Source organism: Nelumbo lutea, chromosome 5, assembly GCF_056320005.1.
Source record: "Nelumbo lutea isolate HS-2025 chromosome 5, American lotus-T2T, whole genome shotgun sequence".
In the NCBI taxonomy this organism is placed as follows: Eukaryota; Viridiplantae; Streptophyta; class Magnoliopsida; order Proteales; family Nelumbonaceae; genus Nelumbo; species Nelumbo lutea.
Window position 1 is genome coordinate 34,205,782 of NC_142688.1, and position 23,036 is coordinate 34,228,817.

Genomic DNA, 23,036 nt, shown 5'->3' on the forward strand with positions numbered 1-23,036 from the left:
CAAAACACCCTCTGTAGGGGCATATTGGAAAGCCTCGGATACGTTGCAATTTTTTTATACTTGTGCAGCACCAATGGACCTTAACCATATGCTCTTAGGCCAATGCCCACATGCCTTTATTAATGTCATTGTGTCCATAACTACAGAGGGCTCTCTTTGTTTACAAGCCCACTATTCCTTTTTTTTTTTCTGTAAAGGAAGATTACTCATTGAAGGCAGTCAAAAATACTTTAGGGTAATGAGTAGCCAGGCGAAGTGCCAGGTTTTTTCTTTTTTTTTTCTTTTTTTTTTTTTTTTGATAGTGCAATGTTCCAGGGAATTACTCAACCTCCTAATTTAATGAAAAGAAACAAAGGTAAAGTCCACCACTATTCTTGGACCATAACCCACAACCCAGTTCAATTTGTCCACAAAGCCTATCTGGAGAACATTTTAGATGCTTGATAATTTTGAAAATTTATTTCCTTACTTAGCAAGAGAACATTTTCTTGACTTATTTTCCTTCTTAGTGCGTGAATAATTTGAATTTTACCTCTACAAGTTCATTTTGGCTTGAGAAGTGAGACTCTACGATCCTCTTTCTTTGGTTAGTAGACTCCAACCAGAGGATTAGAGCCTGACAATAAGACTCAGCTAATTATCTTCCTCTCATTTCTTCTCTCTTTTTTCTTTTTTAATTTTTCTTTCATTTTGTGCAACTAACCATTAAAGCAATCTTTAGTTCTTGCACCTCAAAGGTCATGCACATGTCACAACCTTGCCTCTATCTACACCACCACTGTCAGAACCTTTGTATACTCTTTTAAGTTATACATCAGTTGCATGGACCATAGCTTGGGAAAAGCACTACAACTGTCAAAGCATTTTGGTTTTTGTTGACAAAATTTTCAAGTTATTTTGATATTGGATTCTAAGACATGTGAAAATCCAGAAAAATAGTAATAACAAAAATAACAACAATGATGATGGTGGTGGTAATGTTATTGATAAAAAGTTTTAAAGGTATCCTTGTATTTTTTTAATTATTCAGGGGACTTTAACCATTACTAGCACCTAATAATTCCTCCTGGTCATGCGGATGTGAGCAAGTATCCAAATAAATGGTACTCATGCAATACAATGACCCAATTGTTTCTTCTTCTTAATTATTTTAATAAAGAACGGTAATTATATCTAATGGACTTATGCCCCATACTTGAGGAACAACAGAGAGTTGGAGCCACTATTGATTGTATTTGAAAGAAGATGTGTTCATCTTCAGGTTGGTGTTCATATGGTAGGTCTTCCTTCATAAGATGATCATGACCTATGGTCTATATAACAGGAGGTTCAGCTTGATAATATTTGCCTTATGAAGAAATCCATGAACTAGTCAGTGAATAACCTAATCCTCTTTTTATCTAGTCACCTCTTTCCTTTTGTTTTTCTTTTTTTTTTTGTTCATTCTTTCAGATATCTGGGTGTTGCTCCTCAATGTAAGGAGTGATCTTTTCTTGGCCCTCAACTTCCATGGGTAATATGGTTGCTATTATAGGGTACATGGATTCCCCTTACAATCTATTGGGTTGTTTAGAAGGAATGCAAGTGGAGAATGTTTGAAAAGTAGGAAACGAATTACTAGAGATATTGGTTTTCTGAACTGAGTGGATCCTAATTCTCAATGAGTTCAGAGTCAGAGGCTTGAGAACCATAGATTTTTTTTTTTTTCATGATCAGTCCAACATTTAGTTAAAGTAACTAAATAACTAAATAACAAAATTTTAAATAGTTAAAATAACGAAATTATGTAATAAACATTAAAAAATTATTAAAAGAAAAAAAAGTATAATATATTTCATAATATTTGAATTAATAATAATTTTATATTTTACAAAATTAATAACAAAAATATGTAATAATAGTATAACTTATAATTTTATGGATTATGAAATTCAATAAATAAGTAATATTAAAATAATAAATATTAATATTATTTAAAAAGATGAATAAAGAAATTATGTAATAAACTTACAAATTTTATCAAAAACAAAAAAAAAATAATTATAATAGATTTAATAATATTTGATAATAAGAATGTAAAATATAAATAATTTAAAATTTTTTAATTATTGTTGAAATAATGAAAATATATTAAAAATTTTAGAGTCCTTGGAGCTTTCAAATAACAAAAATAGTTAATAATTTTCAAAAAAAATTAATAGATATTAAAAAATAGAATAATATTTGCAATTATTAATGTACTAATAATAAAAACATTAGTTAACTTATATCAATTAATAATTCTAGAAAATAACTTTCAGAAATTTGATATTTATTAATAATAATTTAAAATCTTAATCTATATTTATACATACTAAAATTTATATTTATTATATTTTTGTGATAAATATATTTTCAATATATATATAGAGAGAGAGAGAGAAATAGGGATGCAATAGATCAATTGGATTCAAATCATATTTGATACACTATAGATTCAATATGATTTGAAGATCTGAACATCGAATCTCATAAATACTTATTTGAATTCGAGTCTGACCAAAATGCTTGATATTTGAATTTGATCAGATCCTATTTCATTTAAAAAAATCAATAAATTATTAAAAGGAAACAAAAATATACAATTTCAATAAAGAAAAATAAAAAATATAAGTATTTTTTCAACAATTTTTGTCATATATTTACATGTTTTTTATAAAAATAATTTAAATATTTACAAAAAGCAATATAAATAACACATTTATAAATAAATAAATAAATGACATATTATATATATATATATATATATAATGCACACACACAATCCTTTTGGATAAGATGGGGTTATCCGAATTTGATCCAATTTTCTATTCAAATCCAATTATCCGATCCAATGATCCGAAATAGGAAAATTTGAATTTGACAAAATAGGATCAAACTTGTCTCTTTATAAACAAAAAATGATCAAGTTCAAGTCCAAGCCCAAGCCTGAGCAATGCCTGACCTTTAGGCCTAGATTTTGAGTCCAAACTTGACTCTATATAATGCCCGAAGCCTGATCTAGATAGATATTTTATAATATATTACTTATATACTATTAATAGTATATTATATATTATATAATATATAAAATATTGTATAATACACTTTTCTCTAGAAATATTATTATTACATAATATTATATGATGTATATTATATTTTCATTATGAACATTTATTATCAAATTGGGTTCGGTCTCGGGCCAGACTTATTTGAAAAAGCCTAGGGTCGGCCTGAAAATAGTCGAGCACATTTAGTGCTTGCTCAAGCCTAGAGGTGTAAAGTGGTCAGTGGCGGGCCATGCCGCCCTCCCCAGTGAAAAGTTTGGGGATCGGCATGACATGGCCCATGGCCCAAGCCCGTGCGGGCCCGTGTCGTGCCGTAGGCTTGGACCGAACCGGGCTAGACTGGTTTTTTGACATTTTTTGTTTTTTATAATTTTGATTTATTTTCTAAGTAAAAATGTAAAACTAAAATATTTAACTTTCCTTTGAGCTTTGGGAGCTATTTGAAAATTTAAGAAATGAGAAATTTAACACATAAATGAAAAAATACTTAACAAAATAAGGATGATGGAATAACAAATTAGAAGAAAAATAGGAATTTTATTTCATTTAAATTTGAATGATACAAATTACAAAGCATACAATGGTTGGATACTTGGATGAATGAAATATGAAAATGAAATAAATTAATAAAATATAAAAAAAATACAATATAGTTACAAATTGAAAATACAAAATTACATTGTTAAAAAATAGTAAATAAATTAAATAAAATTAAAACAAAATTTACAATTTTTTGAAAAAAAACAAAAAATTCTATACAACTAGTCAACTATTGTTCATGACTTTCATCATCTGCTTCAGGTGAAATATCGGGTGTAGTGTCGTGTCCTCCTTTGTCTTGTAGTCTATCTCCAGCATCCAACCAATCCTTCAAGCAATGCACATATCTATACTTTCATTGTTCATGCAGATTTTCTTGTCGTCCAATGCCCTGGTACCTACACTAAAAGAAGACTCGATGACGGCAAGAATTTGATAAGCTTTTGAATATTCACTCCACCATGCTAAATATCAAAATTATTTGCTCATTCACCTAAACTAGAAAAATTTGCTTGTAAATAAAAATTAAGTTCAATAAATGAACTTGTTTTACAAGTAGTAGATTTTTGCCTCGTACTTATTAAATAAAAAAAATTCTCTTCTACTACTAGGCTCAAGTTTAGAAGTAGAAAATGTTTACAATTTGTAGAATTATTTCATATTATTTCATATTCATATGAATTGTACGTTTCAAATAATAAATTATTGATTTCTTCTTTTTTATTTCCAATTTCAATATTCATATTTTCACAATATGTTTCAAGCAAAATATCTAAACCATCTTTCATAATCCTAGATCTAATATTGTAGCTAAACAATAAAGATGAAAAATGTTCTCCCAATATTTTTTAAATTTATTTTCCATTATTTTCACAATATTTTAAATTGTGGATTATTTCTTTATTTTGCAAAACAATCACTAATCACCATTAATTGATAAAGTAAATTACAACTAGTTGGATAATAAATACCTGATAATTCATTAGTTGCATCATAAAAATGTTTTAAAAAATCTCTTATACAAACTACCATTTACTAATCTTCCTCAAATATAATATCATTAGGCATTTTTTCATTATAAAAGTAAGTAAAAATTTATTTATGAGAAATACAACATTCTAACATAGCATAAGTAGAATACCATCTATGTTTAACATATAGTATAAAATGTTTATATTTTAAACCATAATATTGACATAAATATTTAATTTCTTGTTTTCTTGCTCTAGATCCTTTAATAAATATAATACAATTTCTAATTTTAGAAATATGAATAGAAATAATATTTAAAGCATCATGAATACATAAATTTAATATGTGACATGCACATCTGATATGGAATAATTTACCATTTAAACATGGTCTTAATTCAGATTTTAAAATATTTATTGTATAATCAGTATTACTATCATTATCAAAACTAATAGAAAATAATTTATTCTCAATTCTATAAGCATGTAAAGTATTTAAAATGCTTGCAGCAATAGTTGGGCCATTATGTGGTCATTCGAGCCCAGTAAAACTTAAATTCTTTTATTTAAAAGCTATTTTTCATCAATAAAATGACTGGTAATACAAATATAACTTATGCTAAATTTAGAAGTCCAAACATAAGAAGTAATTGCAACTTTAGAATTAAGATTTGATAATAAATAAATTAATTTTTGTTTATATGAATAAAAAAATTTTAAAGCATCTGATCAAATAGTATTTCTAGAAACTTTTTTATATTGTGGATTTATAGAATTATGTAACCATTTTTCAAGTTTAGTATCTTCAACTAACAAAAAAAGTTGTTCAGCATGTACAATGTGTTTTGCTAATTCTTATCTCATTTATTCTTGTGAATATTTAAATGTACCAAAACCCCCTCCTGATTTGTGTTTGTGTTGTTTTTCTCCTTTCTTCTTCTTTCACATGTGCGAGTAAATGTTTGCTCAAATGACCAGTACCACCCTTGTAACAATATCTAAAGTCTTTTTTACATTTTTGGCAAACTGCTCTTTTTTTCTTCCCCTCAACATCATATGCTTTAAATATTTTCTAAATTGGGCTACTCAACTTAGAGGCCCTCTTTTTCTTTCCTTAGTATCATTACTAGGGGTGAAAGTTCCATCAATATCAATAGTATCCATGTCAGTGTTAACACTATCATGATGCAACTAAATATCGTCAACAATGAAGATGTTGGGTAATTGGTTTTGGGAAGAGTTTGTCATTTTTTTTTTAATTCTAAAAGAATAAAATTTAATTTAATTAGACTTACTCGGATTGCCGGTTCAAAATCCCAACTTGATTTCAACGATTAAAGCCTTTCAACGTCCAAGCCTCCCAAATTGCTAACTTGAGATACTTGAGCAAATATTTTTCTTGCTAAAACTTCAATAAATTTGATAATTGGAGAATCAGACAATCAACCAATCAAACTATCAAAATTTACTCAAATTGCAGAGAATATATGAAAGAAAGAGAAGAGATTAAGAGAATTATTGAATTGGTGTGATGAGAATGGTGGAGGATAGAGCTATTTATAGGAATTGAAAATAATTCAATTGCTCAAAAAACCCTAAAAACTAGTTGTTTTATAGTTGTTGGGAGGGGTATTTTGGCCATTGTGCCCCCTAAACTAATTGTTATATAGCTGTTGGGGGGCATGTGTCATTTTTTCTCTTTTCATAACCAAAATACATAATTACCCCTATATAGCTATTTATAGCTGTTAGGGGGGTATTTATGTGAGAAAAACCCCAAAAGCTGAAACTAGTCCCCAATGGCTAGTTCTCGGATGGGCCAAGCGTGGCCCACTATGGGCCCTGTGGGCCATGCTGCAGGCTAGATTGTGCATGTCGTGCTGGCCCATGGACTTCGAACCCCAGGCCCAACATGACATGGACTATCGTGCCAGGCCTGGCATGGCCAGCGGGCTGTCGTGCCATGCCGCGGGTGGTACGGCCTGATTTACATCTCTACTGGCCGAGCCCAAGCCTAGAACGGCCGGTCCGGTCCATCCCGTCGGGCTATCCGGCCCATTAACAGGTTTACCCCGAACTTCCACGTTCCAAGCTATTAGCCTATTTGAGAGTGAGAGAACAAACGCGAGAGAAGAAAAACCTGTTTTTGGGAAGAAAAGGAGGGAAGGAATGGCGACCGAAGAAGAAAGCGCGGTCAAAGAGCCTCTCGATCTTATTAGACTCAGCCTCGACGAGAGAATCTACGTTAAGCTTCGCTCCGACAGAGAGCTCAGAGGAAAACTGCACGTACGGTTCGATCTTTTCTACTCTTTTTTTTTTTCTTGTTTTTGTTTCATGTTTATCTTTTTTGCTGATTTCTTCACGACGATGAATTTCTTCTTCTTCTTCTTCTTCTCCTTTTATCGATTTGCTTTGTTTTTAGGATTGTATTATCCACTCTACCCCTCTCAAGACCCCAAATAGCTGGGACCAACATTGGGCAATGGCTTTTTTTTAGTGGAAATTGCCGTTTATCGGTACTCATTTAGTTGTGGAGTTTCTTTTTCTCTTGTGTTCCGCTGTATTTTTGGCTTTCCTTCCTTTTGGGAGGGGTTTGGTTCTTCAGTTGGTCCAGTTATTTCATCCTGCTATGAAAGTGATTCCTTTGTTCTCGTTATTTGTCAAGTTTTAGTTTGTTATTTTCTAGGGCTTATTCTGATGAGTGGTATGGTTGACTGGTGTTTGTGTGCCCGATGAGATTTTCTACGTGGGTTATCGGTTATTCGGTTTGTTTGCATTTTCTTTTTGGGCTTTTAACTTGATATTTTAGCTCCAGTAGGTTTATATGTACCATTCTGTGTTTGACTTAGAAGGAGGCAAAGCCCTCAATATTTTTGGGATGAATGAAGTAGTAGCACTGTGTCTAATTTGTCTTATGAGTATTTTAGGATGGTCTTATGATTGTAGTTGTAAATCAAGTAGTCAACTCTACATACCCTTTTTGTTTCCAGTGGGAACTTTACTGATAAACAAACAAGAATATGTAGAGAGAATGCCCACCCCAAACAACAATAACTAGTAAAATAATTAGAAGAATAACAACCTTACCCTCCAAACCCCTAGTCCATGTTCCCATATGGATTTGACATTAACTTCAATTGGACGACGTCACACTTGGCAAGATCCTCTAGAAGGAGGTTTTAGACCTAGGAGTTAATTTTCTAAGGATTGAGCCATCTTTAAGAACTAACAATGTTGCCATGGTTTGCCACTTCCATCTATGACCTATCCTATCATGAGAGGGAGGGGGTCAGCGCCAACAAGTGAACTCCATAATCCATATGAATGGAAAAGGAAATTTTACCTAGGCCATGAGTATGGGGAGAGGTAGGGGTGTCAATAGAGTGGCTTTCTGTTGGACCTCGTCCAAGTAAAAATCAATTTGGACAGATTGGACGAACCAATAAGATATATTGAATTGGACCTTAATGGTTCAAATTAGTTACTGGATTGGATTGGACCTGGTCCATCCATAATGGATTTATATTGGATTGGGTTGGATTGAACCAATACCTGGTCCATTTATAGAAGATAAGAATACAGGTGTCAATGGACCAGGTTTGGGTTGGTACCAATCTAAATTAAGACCAATTTGAACGGATTGGATGGTAGAGACATTGAATTGGACTGGTCCAGAATGGCCCAAAGTATTCATCAAATTGGATTGGACCTGGTCCATGATGTCCATTTGTAATGGACTCATATAGGACTGGATTGGATTGGACAAAATCCGGTCCAATTGACACCCCTAGAGAGGTTCCCTTCACTAAATTTCCCAGCTTGTAGGGCCCAAGGTAGAGGTGCAAATAGATCGGATCATGATCTGACCCAATCCTATTTTGTCCGATTCGGATATACTCCTGTCAGATTTTCGAATCAGATTGAATTTGAATCAGCCTCCTATCTGATATATATATATATATATATATATATATATATATATATGATGAAAATAGTTATATATATGTATTTAAAATTTTCAGAAATTAAATTGAATCGGATTGTTTCGGATATCCAGCATTATCAATGGATTCAAATTCGAATATGTGTTTATGAGATCCGATCGGATCTACTGTTTGTACTGTCGAATCATATTCGGATATACCCTGATTCGAATCCGATCCGATCCGATCTGTTTGCATCCCTAGCCCAAGGAGCATGGTTTGTAATTTGATTGGAGCTCATCTTGAAAATGCCACCAATACCTGAAAGCTCTTGGTTCCCAAGCACATTGAGGTTTAGTTTTATGGTCTTCTCCCAAGAGGTGGGGACCATTGCAGAATGATCTTGGTGCAATGAAGGGATGAAGTAGATGTTGTTACAAACTAGTTTCTAGTGATGTTTAATTGTTCATAGAAATTGTGCAGGAATTGTACACCATCTTTACACAGTTGGCTGTCCTAAAGCATTCTATTTGATGATGATGATTGTCTGAGAGGATTGAGAGTTATACAATGATCTATCCTAGATTCTTTTTTGCCTAGGTACCCTAGAAGTTGGATGGGCATATGCACCAAAAGGTCCAAAACATGATCATGCCCTTCTTCTCTAGAGGGACAGCATAGAAAATTATGTTCCCTGAACAAATTTATGTACATGAAAGAGGGAAAGTGATGCCAAATCTCCATTACAACACAACAATAAATTAGTATTTTTTGATAAATATGAATTAGTGTGTGGTTTATGGACAAATGCCCTAAAGACAAGTGGTTTTAAAATAAGTAGGAGTAAAGCAGAATATATGCATTGTAAATTTAACAATAATAAGAGTTCTTGGTGTTTGAGCGAACCCCTTGAAAGGTTATACCTGCAGATTTTCCAATAGTGCAACTGACAAAGATGCCCTGGTTGCTAATTCGTATGAGTGGCAGAATGATGTGGTGTGGTCTGCTAGCCTAAGGAGAAGTCCTCAAGATTGGGAGGCGAATACTGTTTTGGTTTCTTCAATTGCTCAACAATCAAAGTATTAGAAGGGGTGGGATGATGAGTGGATATGGAAGTGGGAAAAGACTGGGAAATTTTCTGTAAATTCAATGGCTAAGAACCTTCTCCCATCTGCCTGGGTCCTTTTCCTAGTATAAGTGCAATCCCCTCAACCTCAAGTTTGCTTCCTGCTCTGGGTTGTTTTTCTTGGGTAGGACCTAACTAAATATTGTCTGATTAAAAGAGGGGTGCCGATTCAAGACCATGCATACCCAATGTGAAATCAGTCTGATGAGAACCTGGATCATCTCCTTATCCACTGCCCAAAGGTGTATGAGATCTAGCTTCATTCCGTAAAAGCTTCGAGCCTGTCCTGGGTCTGTCTGAAAAATCTGAGAAAGTTGCTTGCTGGTTGTCACTTTTTTTCAAAGAATAAAAGATGCTTGCTGGTTGGTGCCCACAAGGTTTAAGTGTGGTGTGGACAGTTTGGTTGGAAAGAAACAAAAAGGCTTTTCAGGGGCTTCATTTGCAGACTGATGAGTTAATTAGTGTTGCTGTGGGGAGGTTGAGTTCTTGGGCTGCTGCTGCCAGGGAGCCTTCCCAGCAGCCTAGTTGTGTCTTGCAATCTGTGTCTTTGTGGTATATGTGACTACTAGTGGTTCTGGGGGTTGTGGATTTAGATGATTGAACTCCCACTTTTTGTATTTGGCTGGTCTTTCTAATAAAATTACTTTACCTTTTTCCAGTACCTTGGTTTGTAATTCATAACAAGGGAGAAATTGAGGAAGATGTTGCCTATAGAATTAGAGCAGGCTGGGCAAAATGGAGGGGTGCATCTAGTGTCTTATGTTATAGGCAAATACCACTTATAGATTAAAAGGGAAATTCTATACAACAGTTGTAAGGCCAAAAATGCTGTATGGAGTTGAGTGTTGGGTAGTCAAGAGACAACATGCCCAAAAAATGAGAGTGGCAGAAATGTGTATGCTGAGATGTATGAGTGGAAAAAACTAGAAAGGATAGGGTCAGGACTCAGGAGTGAAGTCATTCAAAGGAACCGAGGAGTAGCTTCAATAGGTGTCAGGTGATAAAATGAGAGAAAGTAGACTATGGTTCAGTCACATGCATAGGAAGAAAAAAACGATCAATTGCAAGTTGAAGGGGATAGAAGGGCTAGGGGCACCAAAAATGACATAGGTTGAAGTAAATTTAACATTATACATGGAATTAAACAGAATGAAATAGAAAAACAGGATTCATGTAGCCAACCTCATTATAGTTGGGATCAAATTCTTATAGCTACATACAATTTCTTATAATAATTGTAGTCATGTGAAAAATGAGTTAAGGGCCCATAACTTAATGGTGGATATGGGGCACTGAGCAGTGTGGAATGATAGAATAAGGATTCATGTAGCTGACTCCATATTGTTGGGACAAGGTTGAGTTGAGTTAAGTTTTTGTAATTGTAGACTAAAGAGTTCATTTTATTGACTGACCACCATCCTGGGTTAGTTTAGTTTCTGTTTTAATAAACTACAAAAGTTTTTGACAAGCTCCATTACTAATCAGTCTTTTTTTTTCTTTTCACTAGGTACATGACTTTCCTTCTTGTTAACTTATCTGGTCTTTATTTGTATTACCATCTGAAACACTATTCAAGACTTCAAGTTTGCTAAAAGCCTAAAATGATGTTTATTATCTTATTTATTTGACTAGATGATAAGATCCACATTTAATAAACAAACTCAACATTTGTTTCTCTCTTCCTCTCCTGAAACTTCTAAGCAGTGACTCTTTATTTTTATGATGGAAAACAATGAAAACTTTAGAATATTAGAGGATTTTGGGTAATTTAGAAGTAATTTTACAGGTCTCTGTGATATCAACACCACATAAGAGCAATTTGGCAGAGAAGCAAACCTCCTAGTGGACATGTGTTAATTTGCAGATTATGCTAGTTGGAAACAGATGCATGCTTTTGCATCAAATGTAGATGGGGAGTGATTTTAGAGGGCTTGGCTATGTAGGAGTAGTTTTCCAGGTCTTCGTGATATTAATACCACATGAGGAATTTGGCAGAGAAATAGCCTCCTACTGGCTGTAGGTTAATTTGCAAATTGCAAATTATGCTAGCTGGAAACAGATACATGTGTACATCAGATGTAGATGTGGAATGATTTTAAAGGGCTTGGGTCATGTAGAGGTAAATCTGACATGTGGGTGCACATAAAGTTAGTTTTTGAGAATATGCACCTAAAAATTTGCCACTATCCATTGGAAAAAAATGCTTATGCTTTTAAAGTCTTGTTGATTGGTCAAGCAATCATACAAAACTGCAGAAAGGGAGATGGAAGGTGACTCCATAATTGTTTGTAGTGAGTTGGATGAAAAACAACAGCCAGGCAGCAAGGACTTATAGGCAAACATTAATGGAAATACTAGCAAGGGACATGGAAACAATTTTCAACTGGGTGGAGGAAATCGAGAAAACAATTAATTTTCAAGTGGGTGAGCAAATCTGCAATGCAATGCATACAATTAAAAACGATATGTAATTCCAGCTTATACCATGGGATGCAAGGCATATTGTAGACAGAAATTATCACATTTACCAATAAAAGTCATATTAAAATGCAGAAAGAGTGCAGTCAACATAGCTGATATATAATTTATATGTTCATATCTTACACAAACCATATGCATAAAAGTTGAAAGCAAGAGATGTGATGAACTATGTATTAGGTTTGTGTAGCAATAGCTTTCTACCTGCATGTCCTTTTGCCTTTTTGGAGTTTTTTCCCTGTGTTTTGAGCACTTTTTTTCTTCCTTTTCTTGAGAATGACAAGGTAAGTGTTTCAACTTTCAATACAGGAAGGCAGCAAAGCCCAAAAATCATGTATAAACTCCAATGTCTTCTATGTAGTTAGAAGCCGTGTGTGTATAACCATTTTGTAAGCAGTTAACTTCTTAAAAAATGTATTGAGTTTCATTGGCAAAGAAATAATGACATGGACATATTTCAGAAAAATGATTTGTCATTGTTTAGTATCTTGTAACCAACTAGTTACACTTAGTGGAGGCAGCTGACAGTTATATCACAAACTGGGGCAGAACTAAAATAGGAAGACTTTAGAATTGTGCCTCTTGCTCTCTTCTACAATAAACCAAGTTATTGTACTTCTTGATGCAAATCTCTTGTAATTTTGATAGATTTTAGCCTTTTTTACTTCAATTCTCCTTGCATGCTGAACATGAGTAGTTATGTCTTGACTTGGAATAATTATGCCTTTTGCTTGTTGGTCTTGTCTTGCAGGCATACGACCAGCACCTGAATATGATACTAGGAGATGTTGAAGAAATCATCACTACAGTAGAAATTGATGATGAAACTTATGAAGAGATTGTTCGGGTATAACATTTTGCACTTTTTTTTGTTAATTGTAAAACAAATAACTAAGAATAAGTACATGCCAAACTAAAATTAGGGAGGAAAATGCAAGGAGATGATTCACTTCCACATAGGCTAATGTACTTGGTGTAATGGTAAAATATCGGGTTGGCAAGCGTGAGAATGTGTGTTTGAGTCTTAGGTGGCCACTTTGTGAGAAAAAATGCCAAAGAATAGGACCATTCCAGTCTACCCCTCCCAAGACCCTAGATGGCTGGGACCAACATTGGGTAATAACCCTTTTTTTATGGGCTCTGGATACTCTTCAACCATAGAAGCTTCCATGTTCCATCAATCTTCCATGTCTTTTTTTTTTCTGTTCAAATATTCTATTACTTTTTTTTTACTTAAATTTTCGTGCACTAAGTTTGTTTGATCTTATTATAACTTTTAGTTTGTTCCCTTAGGGTCTTGCTTGGGCCTCTGTTTGGTAGACTACATTTGTTTTTTGGGAGGGGGGATATTGAAAATGCTATATAGGAGTGTTATGGGCCCACGGAATAGGATCTCGTCATGAGTCGGTCCACGGGGAAAACCTCCTGTTTTCCCTTGCTCCTCCCTTTTTTTGACGAACCTATCTTGGCGCCCTAATGGTGATTTGTCCAAGAGATCACCTAACTCTCCTTGCTCTCTTTCTTGACTGAAATTTTTGATGATTTTATTCAATATTCTTAGCTCCTTAAATAGGAGATTACAAGAGATAAGAGTCCTACTTTTAGGAAGACTCCTTGCTAATTAGGAAGACTCCCTACTAATCTATCCTACTGAATTGATAAGATAAGATAAGACTCCCTACTAGTCCATACTACTGAACTGATAAGATAAGAACACTGAATAGATAAGACTCCTACTAATCCCTACTATTGAAAGCAGATAAACTAAGAATACTGAATAGATAAGATAGGATGAGAACACTAAATTGTTGCTACTGAGAACACTAAATTACTGTTGCTGCTGCCGGCGTCCACATCATTACTCCCCTCCTGGACTACGAGCTTGTCCTCAAGCTCGAATTTAGGATGGGTGTCTTGAAACACAGTCAAAGGAATCCCAAATAGGTGGAATGATTTTGCCCTCCTGGATCGGGTTCCAGTGAAGAGGGTTCATCCTTAGACAAATGCAGTGAGATACCAAGATTTGACCATGCGTAATTGCATTCTTTGCCATGGGCAACTGCAGCCTTAAGGTAATTCTGAGATGTCTTGAACTATAGAGTACAAAGATTGTGAAGGCCAAACTGGTGTCACTGAACTGCGTCATTTGGATCCTCGTCTATTGCCTGCTTTAGTGCGTACAGAGCTCGCTCTTCCACTTCCATCAAATCATTATGTCCCATTTCAAACGTTGTTGTATTTTCATGCTGAGCCTTGTGAACCATGGCAAGTCTTGCCCATGCTATCCGAAGCTCAATTGTTGCAGAGTTCTCTTCTCTGAGCATTGAAGCCATTTCATTCGTAGCCCATGAAAGTTGTTTGGTGGGATCCTGAGACCTTTCTGCATCCTTGATACGATGAAGCACAACAACATATTGAGTTCACATGCAATTAGGATCCAGTTTTGCTGCCTTTTCCAAGCACTTTCCAGCACTTCTATGATCACCAGACAAATAGTATGCATTAGCAAGATTCACCCAGATATGTGCAGCCCTAGGATCTGATCTGACTGTAGCTAACAAACACTCTTTTGCAACATTTGCAGCCGCAACATGAGGCATACAAGCTCCCTCACCAGCAATGACGACCTTGGAGTAGTTGCTCTTATTCTTCTTTGAACTCTCGTCAATGGAATCCTCAATGATACTGGATTCCTGCTTAATCGGAACATTTTGGGTATTGCTCACCTGGACTAGGGCAACGACCTGCTGCTCGTCGGACGATTCTGCCATGTCTGGTCGGCGGCCAGTTGTGGTTGTAGCCCCTTCCGGGTTCCTTTCCTTGCTGGAAAAGTACAACTCCATCAAGTGCTTTAATTCTCAGACGTCATCCTTGATCTCGCGCACCTCCTTGCTGTTTTCCACGAGTTTGTGCTCCAGATCATGAACCCTAGACGTCAATTGCTCAAAGTCACCCAAGACGTCTTGCTTTGATACCAAATTGTTATGGGCCCACGGAATAGGATCTCGTCACGGGTCGGTCCACAGGGAAAACCTCCTGTTTTCTCTTGTTCCTCCCTTTTCTTGAGGAACCTATCTTGGCGCCCTAATGGTGATCTGTCCAAAAGATCACCTAACTCTCCTTGCTCTCTTTCTTGACTGAAATTTTCGATGATTTTATTCAATATTCTCAGCTCCTTAAATAGGAGATTACAAGAGATAAGAGTCCTACTTTTAAGAAGACTCCCTACTAATCTGTCCTACTGAACTGATAAGATAAGATAAGATAAGACTCCTTTAATCTATCCTACTGAATTGATAAGATAAGATAAGACTCCCTACTAATCCATACTACTGAACTGATAAGATAAGAACACTGAATAGATAAGACTCCTACTAATCCCTACTACTGAAAGCAGATAAGCTAAGAATACTGAATAGATAAGATAGGATGAGAACACTAAGTTGTTGCTACTGAGAACACCAAATTACTGCTGCTGCTGCACTAAATTGCTGCTGCCGGCGTCCACATCAAGGAGTCTACTAAAAGGACTCCTATACAATTCTAAAAACTAAGCGAGTGGAAACTGACTCTTCCATTATTAAAAAACATTGGAAAGGATGTTTTGATAGGTAAAAGTAGAAAAAAGGATGTTTGGGTAATTTCTTTGTAATGTAACACAATTTTTATAGCTAAAGCCTAAGCCATTTTATTAATTATTGTAAAGACAATCTGAATTGAATACACCATTTGAGGGACCTGAACTACCAATGCATTCTACTTATTGCCATGGCATAACATAATTCTATAGCTTCTTCATAGCCTTATTTTCTTTAAACCTTAGAAGATTAAGGAATATCTACATTTGGGAAAAATCGTCTGTCTTGCAGATACAGCTGTCTATGGGTGACATCTTCAGAGGGTGGCAATGGTTGGCTGGCTTCTTAACAACAAGGAATTTGAGACAGGTCCAATGGGGTCCTCATAGAGATAATATTAATAGAATTTAACCTTGAGGGATGCTGTTTTGGTAATCTGGGTCCTTCAGGGATTGGGGGGAAATGTTTAGAATTAAGCATGGTGTCATACTAGTGATATTCTTGGGACCAGCTGGTTATGGAGATTCTCAATAAGGGTGGAAATGTTAACAGTATTGCAAAGATTGAAAGTGGGCAAGAACCAAGGATGATGATGGTAGAGATTTTCATGAAATGTTAAAAGTATTGCAAAGATTGAACTTATGGACTCTGGTGGGGTGGGGGGAGATTGAAAAGTGGTGGTGGTCAGTGGGATAGTTGAAGGGTAAGAGACAAGGATTGTGATGGTACAGTTTTTTGCTAAGGAAATCAGCTATTTAGCATGGGAGCTAGATTTTTGTTGGGTAAGGAGATCAGCAAGTGGTTTGGCTAATGTACTGACCAAACAAGGGGTAAATAGGGAATGTTTATTATCAAGGTTGAAATGTAATCTAAATCTTTGGTGGGATAGGTGGTTGTCTACCTGCATATAACTGTGGTATAAGCACTATTTTAATTAAATCAATAAGAATTATAATTACAGTTTGCTTAGTAGAAAGTGAATGTGCATATAGAATCATAAATGACCAGAAGCTAAATCTAAAAACACATACTAGGGTGATGAATGCAGTATGGATCCTTGTGCCTATGCACATTTGGGATGCATTGTTGGTCTCAATCAATAAAATGGTTTTGCATTCTTTTCTCCAGATACATAGTGTTTGTATGGTTAGAGCTTATAATTGAATCTAATTCTTACCATTCTTCTAGAGAAAGTTGGGGAAGCAATAGATCTATGCCAGGACTTGTAAAATCATATGGATTTGTATCGGTTTCTACTTTAGCATAATGGTACCCTCTCCCCCCCAAAAATTATTAACACTTTGAAGTTTGAATCAGAAAAAAAGAAAGAAAGCATGCATCTTACCTTCACTACTGATCATCTTCAAAATGGCAAAAGAAGGAATCCTGTATCAGATTCATTTTTTCTTGAAAACTATATTTTCTTCATTGCTGACCTCATTGACGTGGCTTGTTTTTGTTTCAGACAACAAGGCGCACAATACCATTTCTTTTTGTGAGAGGGGATGGTGTAATATTAGTTTCCCCCCCGTTAAGGACTGCTTGATATTGATAGAGGAGCACATGTTAGGATATTTTTAGTTGGAGGTCCTCCCAAAAACTATTTTCATGTTAAGGTGTTGATATTATTATGATCCAGTTAGTTTGCTCTATTGTGCATTATCAATTTTATCACTATCTTGTCCAATCAATATGCTGAAATCGTTTACTCTTGGTGAAAATATATTATGGGCTCCCTTAATCGTTCTTGCCTAGGGTGACTTATTTATCATCAATATAAATCATTGAATGGGTTGATCCTCTTATTTAATGAACCATGGCTCGTCATATTACTGCTTGCCATGGCCATTATGTAATGATCTTCTATGCAGGGCTGAAGGACGATGTAGCATTTTATCTGGTAATATTTTGGTAGGAAATGAGGGTTCTTGTATTTGTAGAAATAATCTATACTAGGGACAGCAAAAATGAGGGAAAAAAATGAAGCTCCAGCACTTAGACGAACTGTTAGTAGTAGTAGTGGGTCCTGATCCTTTTGGAATCAGACTGAGCTACTAGGGACTTAGAATTTGAGAATATATTAATCTATTAAATTTTCTTTTTTCATTAATTCTTTCTCTTGAGGGTGTTTATATTGATTTTGAAATTCTCTGTAAAATTTCGAAAATTGGCTTAAATACTCTTCTTCCTCCCTTCTGAAGAATTCGTTTACTGCTGAGTGCTGGCAATCTTTTACCTGGATGTTGGATGGGATATTGGGATCCTTCGGCTTTAGGGGTGATCATGGGCCGGATCGGTCTTAACAAGGTTGGGAAAAAGACGGCTATGTAAAAATATAAATATATAAATTCTTTCAAACCTGACCAGCCCGTCTAAGCCTGAGCCCAAGTCCAAGCCCAATCTTAGTTTTATTGGACTAAACCGGGTTGGGCCTGGGTTCATAAATTTGGGTTTAACATTAGGTTGGACCAAATCCGAGTCTGAAGTTTGAATCCTTAGGATTAGGCTTTGGTTGGCCTTCAACCAGATTTGCACCCGTAGTTTTATGGAGAAATATGAGTGGAATGTGGAAAGTTCTAAACTTCAATCAGACCCTTGATATTTTAGACTGGTACAGTGAGAGGCTCACTCAAGTTCCATTGGACTCACCTCCTTCCTACGGACCCAACGGTCCATGTCATCTAAACTGTGTTTCAAAATTAATGGGAGTGAGATTTAGCGGCAGTTATCTTATAGCATCCAAACACCAAACCAGCGGTGGCAAAGATGAAAGGGGAGGAGGTGGTAGAACAGATTGGGAAGGAGAGGAGATGGGCTCAGGTTGTTGCCTCAGTTTGGTTGCCGCCGGCGGTTTTTAGTTCACAGCAGTGGAATTCTCATTGGCTCCCCATAAAACGTACCCCACGTGCTGCATATGACATCTCAACCGTGTATTGAGCACATCTCCCCATGACAAGTACGGGAGATGTTCTCCCCAATGCGCACTGAACTGTGCAGTGGGGCACGTGAGTTGTGATGTGTGTCACGGCAGTACAGTTCTGGGAAAGAGTTCTCTCACTCCTAGCTTTGGAGCACGTAATTGACGTTAAATACTCTTCCACTATTCTCACTCAAGAATTTTACTTGAGGTGGCTTGATGGAATCATAGGACGTGGGTTCAATTCCATTGGTTTTTATATATTCTTGGCAGCTTTGGATTTGGACTGTCTAAGCTTTTGAACTTTGATCAAGGCAAACAACCGGACTTGAACCTGAAGCATCGAAAGTTCTTATATGATGGGAAGGGGACGCATATCATAGACCAAATAGACATCCAAGAATCATTTGTTCTAACATTTCTCTAATTTCTTCAAAGTTCTATTCCACGTCAAACGAACTAAAGACATAGTGGTTGATCTTGATGAACGATGACGAGTTTGAAATTAGAAGTGTTAACATTCAGTTTGAAATTACGTTAGTTTTTGCCTTTTTGGTTCAGTTTAGTTTGATAATTTTAAAAAGAAAAATCTATGATGCTGGAAAGACATCATACCGGAAAGGTTATGCTGGTTGATTGGTTGTAACTTGGAAGTTTTTCCAGTATCATGTCTTTTTTGGCATCATAGTTGAATGACTCGAATCCATTTTAAAAGTATCAGTTTTCAACTTTTAGTTTGATTTGAGAAAAAAATTTAACGGAATTGAACCGAAAAGTGAGTTAACTGAAACAAATACATATATTTATATTTTAATTATAATATTTATATTAATATTAATACATAACATGCATTTTAATTATAAACATTGATATATTTTAATAATAACTATTTATATAAATATAATTTACATTTATATTTTAATTAGCCAAATTAATCAATTTTAGTTCGATTTGGTTTTCAAAATATCGATTAGGTTTTATTACAAACTGAACCGAACCGACTGAATAAACACCTCTGTCGCGAAATTATCCATTATTAATACAAAGGTTCTTCTGTTCCTGTTGGAAGATGCATCAGTCAGTTACATGAAACTAAGAAAAAAGCATGACGAAACAAAGAATTGCATCAACTCATATAAGCCATTTCTACTTGTTATGATGTGCAACTTTCTTACGTCTACATACGGTATTTATGTTGTTACCCATTGAGATACATGAAATACCACAAAACAAGCATCTTTAAAGCTAAGAAAAAAGCTAAATTCCTAGTGGTTACATGTACCTTAAGGTTAGGAACGGGATATGTAAAGCCCAGCCTTGCCTTACCCCGCTCTACCTTGTTGCCATTCCTAACAGAAATAGAATGATGCAACACCTGCCTCAGTGACTCTAAAATTTCACATACTAGCGGCCTAGTAGGGACCTATGCGATGCATATGCTTTGTTAAGTGACAATTAAACAATAGAAGCACATAAGAATAGACAATTGTTTTATATTTAAATTTTTTAAATAACTAATAATTATTTATATTTTTTATACTACTTTTAATAATATTTATAATACAAAAATAACAATAATTAATTTTAGCAAGGGTTGTTCATTAAACAAATGAAACCGACCAACCCGACCCAATTTGACCCAACCAGGTTGGATCAATTTCAGTTTGGCCATTTGTAAATTGACCAAAACTGAACTAACATGACCATAGATATATATTATTTTTTTTGTATTTTAAATATATTTTTTTAATATAGGAAAGTGGGAAAATTCTCATATTCCTTAGCCCAAAATATTTTATGTTAGACATTTAATTTTTAAATTAAAATTTTTTATAATACCTTTATAATTTTTCAAATTTAAATTTAATTTTTAAGTTCATGAACTGACCAACGAAACTAAAAATCGACCCAAACCGATACAACTCAAGTTGGCTGGCTTTCATTAATGGTCAATCAGTTTCTAGTGATCAACTCTCCAACCTAACCAAGTTGATTTGGTTGGCCAAACAACTTGCAGTCAAATCGATACAACATGTAAATACTCCTAATTTCAGCTAAACTAATAGTCAAATCTCTAATAAATAATAATAGTTTAATCACCAATAATTATTGAAAAATTATAGTGAAAATACACAATTGTTGAAAATAAATTTATAATGAAAATACAATAAAGAACTAATAAAATTATAATGAATAAAATAATTACAAAAATATAGTAAATACTTAAAAAATATATTAAAATAATCAATAAATAGTGTAGTATCAAATAATAGTTTAATCTATAATAAATATTAATCAATAAATTATATCAAAAATACATAATTACTAAAAATAAATTTACAACAAAAGTACAATAAATTAAATTTAAAAAGTTAAATATTAGTAGTTTAATCTCCAATAATTATTGAAAATTTTGTGTTAAATAGAAAAAAAAAATAGATTTCTACATAATTATTGAAAATATATCACAAAAAATAATAAATAATTCTGAAAATACAATACATCTTAATTTTACTATATATAATAAATATAGAACAAGAGTTTAAAATTATTATTAATAAATACCAATTTTTTTGAAAGTTATTTTCTAGAATTATTAATTGATATAAGTGAAATTAGTTTTAAATATTATTTAGTTATTTAAATAATATCATTATTTTAAATTTTAAATTTTAATTATTTATTGAATTTAATAATCCATAAAATTATAATTTATACTATTATTACATAATTTCCTTATTAATTTTGTAAAATATTAAGTTATTATTAATTTGAATTTTATGAAATATATTACAATTATTTTTCTAATTTTAATAAATTTTTAAATTTATTATATAATTTTTTTTTATTTTAACTATTTAAAATTTAGTTATGTTAAATATTTCTTTATTTAATATATTTATTTTATTATATATTATTTAAATTTTGTCATTATTTGAATTTTATTTATTTTAAATTTATATGTTAATTATTTAGCTATTTTTAGTATTTTGTTATTTAAGATATTTAGTTATTGAAATATTTACATAATATTTTATTTTTTAATGTTAATTTTTATCATTTGAATAACATTTAAATTGAAAAATCCGTAAAATTATAATTTATATTGTTAGTACATAATTTTGTGATGAATTTTGTAAGAATATAATTTATTAATAATATGAATATTATTAAATCTAATTTAATTGTTTTTGTGTTTTTATAATTATTTAAAGTTATTATATAATTCCGTTATAATATATAAATAATTCTTACATAATTTTAGTTTCTTTAGATATATAGATAAAAAATGCTAGTAAAAAAAAGATATAGATAAAAAGTTGGGGAAAAGATAAATAGGAATTAGAGATAATTTAGAAGATAAATAGAAATTAGAGACAATTTAGGAGAAAGTGGGGGGAATAGTGGTGCCACTTGGCTAGACATTAGAAAAGCAAATTTCTTTTTCTTTATCTATTGATTGTTTCCTTATTGGTTTAATGGGCAATTATGTGAAATTAAAAAAATTAGAAAATGGAGAAGGGGGTTTGAAGCAAGGAGGGGCATGGTGACATGGACAACCTTGCTTTATATATATATATATATATAAGGAGAGGCATGGTGACATGGACAACCTTGCTTTATATATATATATATATATATATATAAGATAGATAGATAGATAGATAGATAGATAGATAGATAGATAGATAGATAGATTGGGATATGTAAAGACATGCCAAAATCATCGTTTAGGGAAAATCACATTTATCCCTTGCACCTTACTGTTAATCTAAACCTCTCATATGCTAGTGGGATGCTTTCTATGCTACATGAACTTTACTAGCGGGGACCCATGCGATAAACGAGATTTATTAAGCAAAAGCTAAATAATAGAAAGGATAATTTATTAAAATACCCCTTATAATTTCATGGATTTACTAAAATCTACCATATAGTTAAAATTTTACTAAAACACCACTTATAATTTGCAATGGATTTAATCAATCTTTCATTAGATGATAGTGGAAAATGACAGTGTTGACCCTAATGTTTATTTAAATACATTTAATCAAAATAAAATAATATAAAAATACCATTTTTGCCCTTTATAGACACAAGTAACCATTATATTGGCTATATTTGGTTAATTTTGTTTTTTATACAAAAAAAATGTTAAGGGTATTTTTGGAATAAAAATCAGGGGCCTAATGGCAAAACAAACACTCCTTAATGAAAGGTTAATTAAGTAAATATGTTGTAAAATATATGGGATGTTTTAATAAAATGAAAACTATAAGTTAAGTTTAAGTAAATATGTAAAACTATAAGATGTGTTCTAGTAAATAACCCAAATAGAATCACATGAGAGTATACAATTATTTTATATTTTCAACTTTTTAAATAATTAATAATTATTCATATTTTATATATTACT

At 33.3% G+C, this 23,036-nt stretch overlaps 1 protein-coding gene across 3 annotated transcripts; it reads left to right on the forward strand.

Moving 5' to 3' along the window:
• Positions 1-6,692: 6,692 nt before the first annotated feature.
• LOC148851605 (sm-like protein LSM3B) lies at positions 6,693-17,443 on the forward strand. Of its 3 annotated transcripts, XR_016099212.1 has the most exons (4): positions 6,702-6,883; positions 12,876-12,971; positions 16,891-16,971; positions 17,168-17,443. XR_016099212.1 is itself a non-coding variant. In XM_088944572.1 (3 exons), the coding sequence occupies exons 1-3, from the start codon at positions 6,767-6,769 to the stop codon at positions 17,246-17,248; spliced, it is 294 nt and encodes a 97-aa protein (XP_088800698.1). In that variant the 5' UTR covers positions 6,693-6,766; the 3' UTR covers positions 17,249-17,443. The 3 variants fall into 3 exon arrangements, 2 of the variants coding, with proteins under 2 accessions (XP_088800698.1, XP_088800697.1); XM_088944572.1 differs by lacking the exon at positions 16,891-16,971 and having other exon boundaries at positions 6,693-6,883; XM_088944571.1 differs by lacking the exons at positions 16,891-16,971; positions 17,168-17,443 and adding an exon at positions 15,994-16,678 and having other exon boundaries at positions 6,693-6,883.
• Positions 17,444-23,036: the final 5,593 nt, after the last annotated feature.

Coding starts and splice junctions, on each gene's coding strand:
- LOC148851605 (XM_088944571.1), top strand. CDS start 6,767: ATGGCGACCGAAGAAGAAAGCGCGGTCAAAGAGCCTCTCGATCTTATT. Junction 6,884..12,875: donor AGCTCAGAGGAAAACTGCAC/GTACGGTTCGAT, acceptor CTTGTCTTGCAG/GCATACGACCAGCACCTGAA. Junction 12,972..15,993: donor CTTATGAAGAGATTGTTCGG/GTATAACATTTT, acceptor TCTGTCTTGCAG/ATACAGCTGTCTATGGGTGA.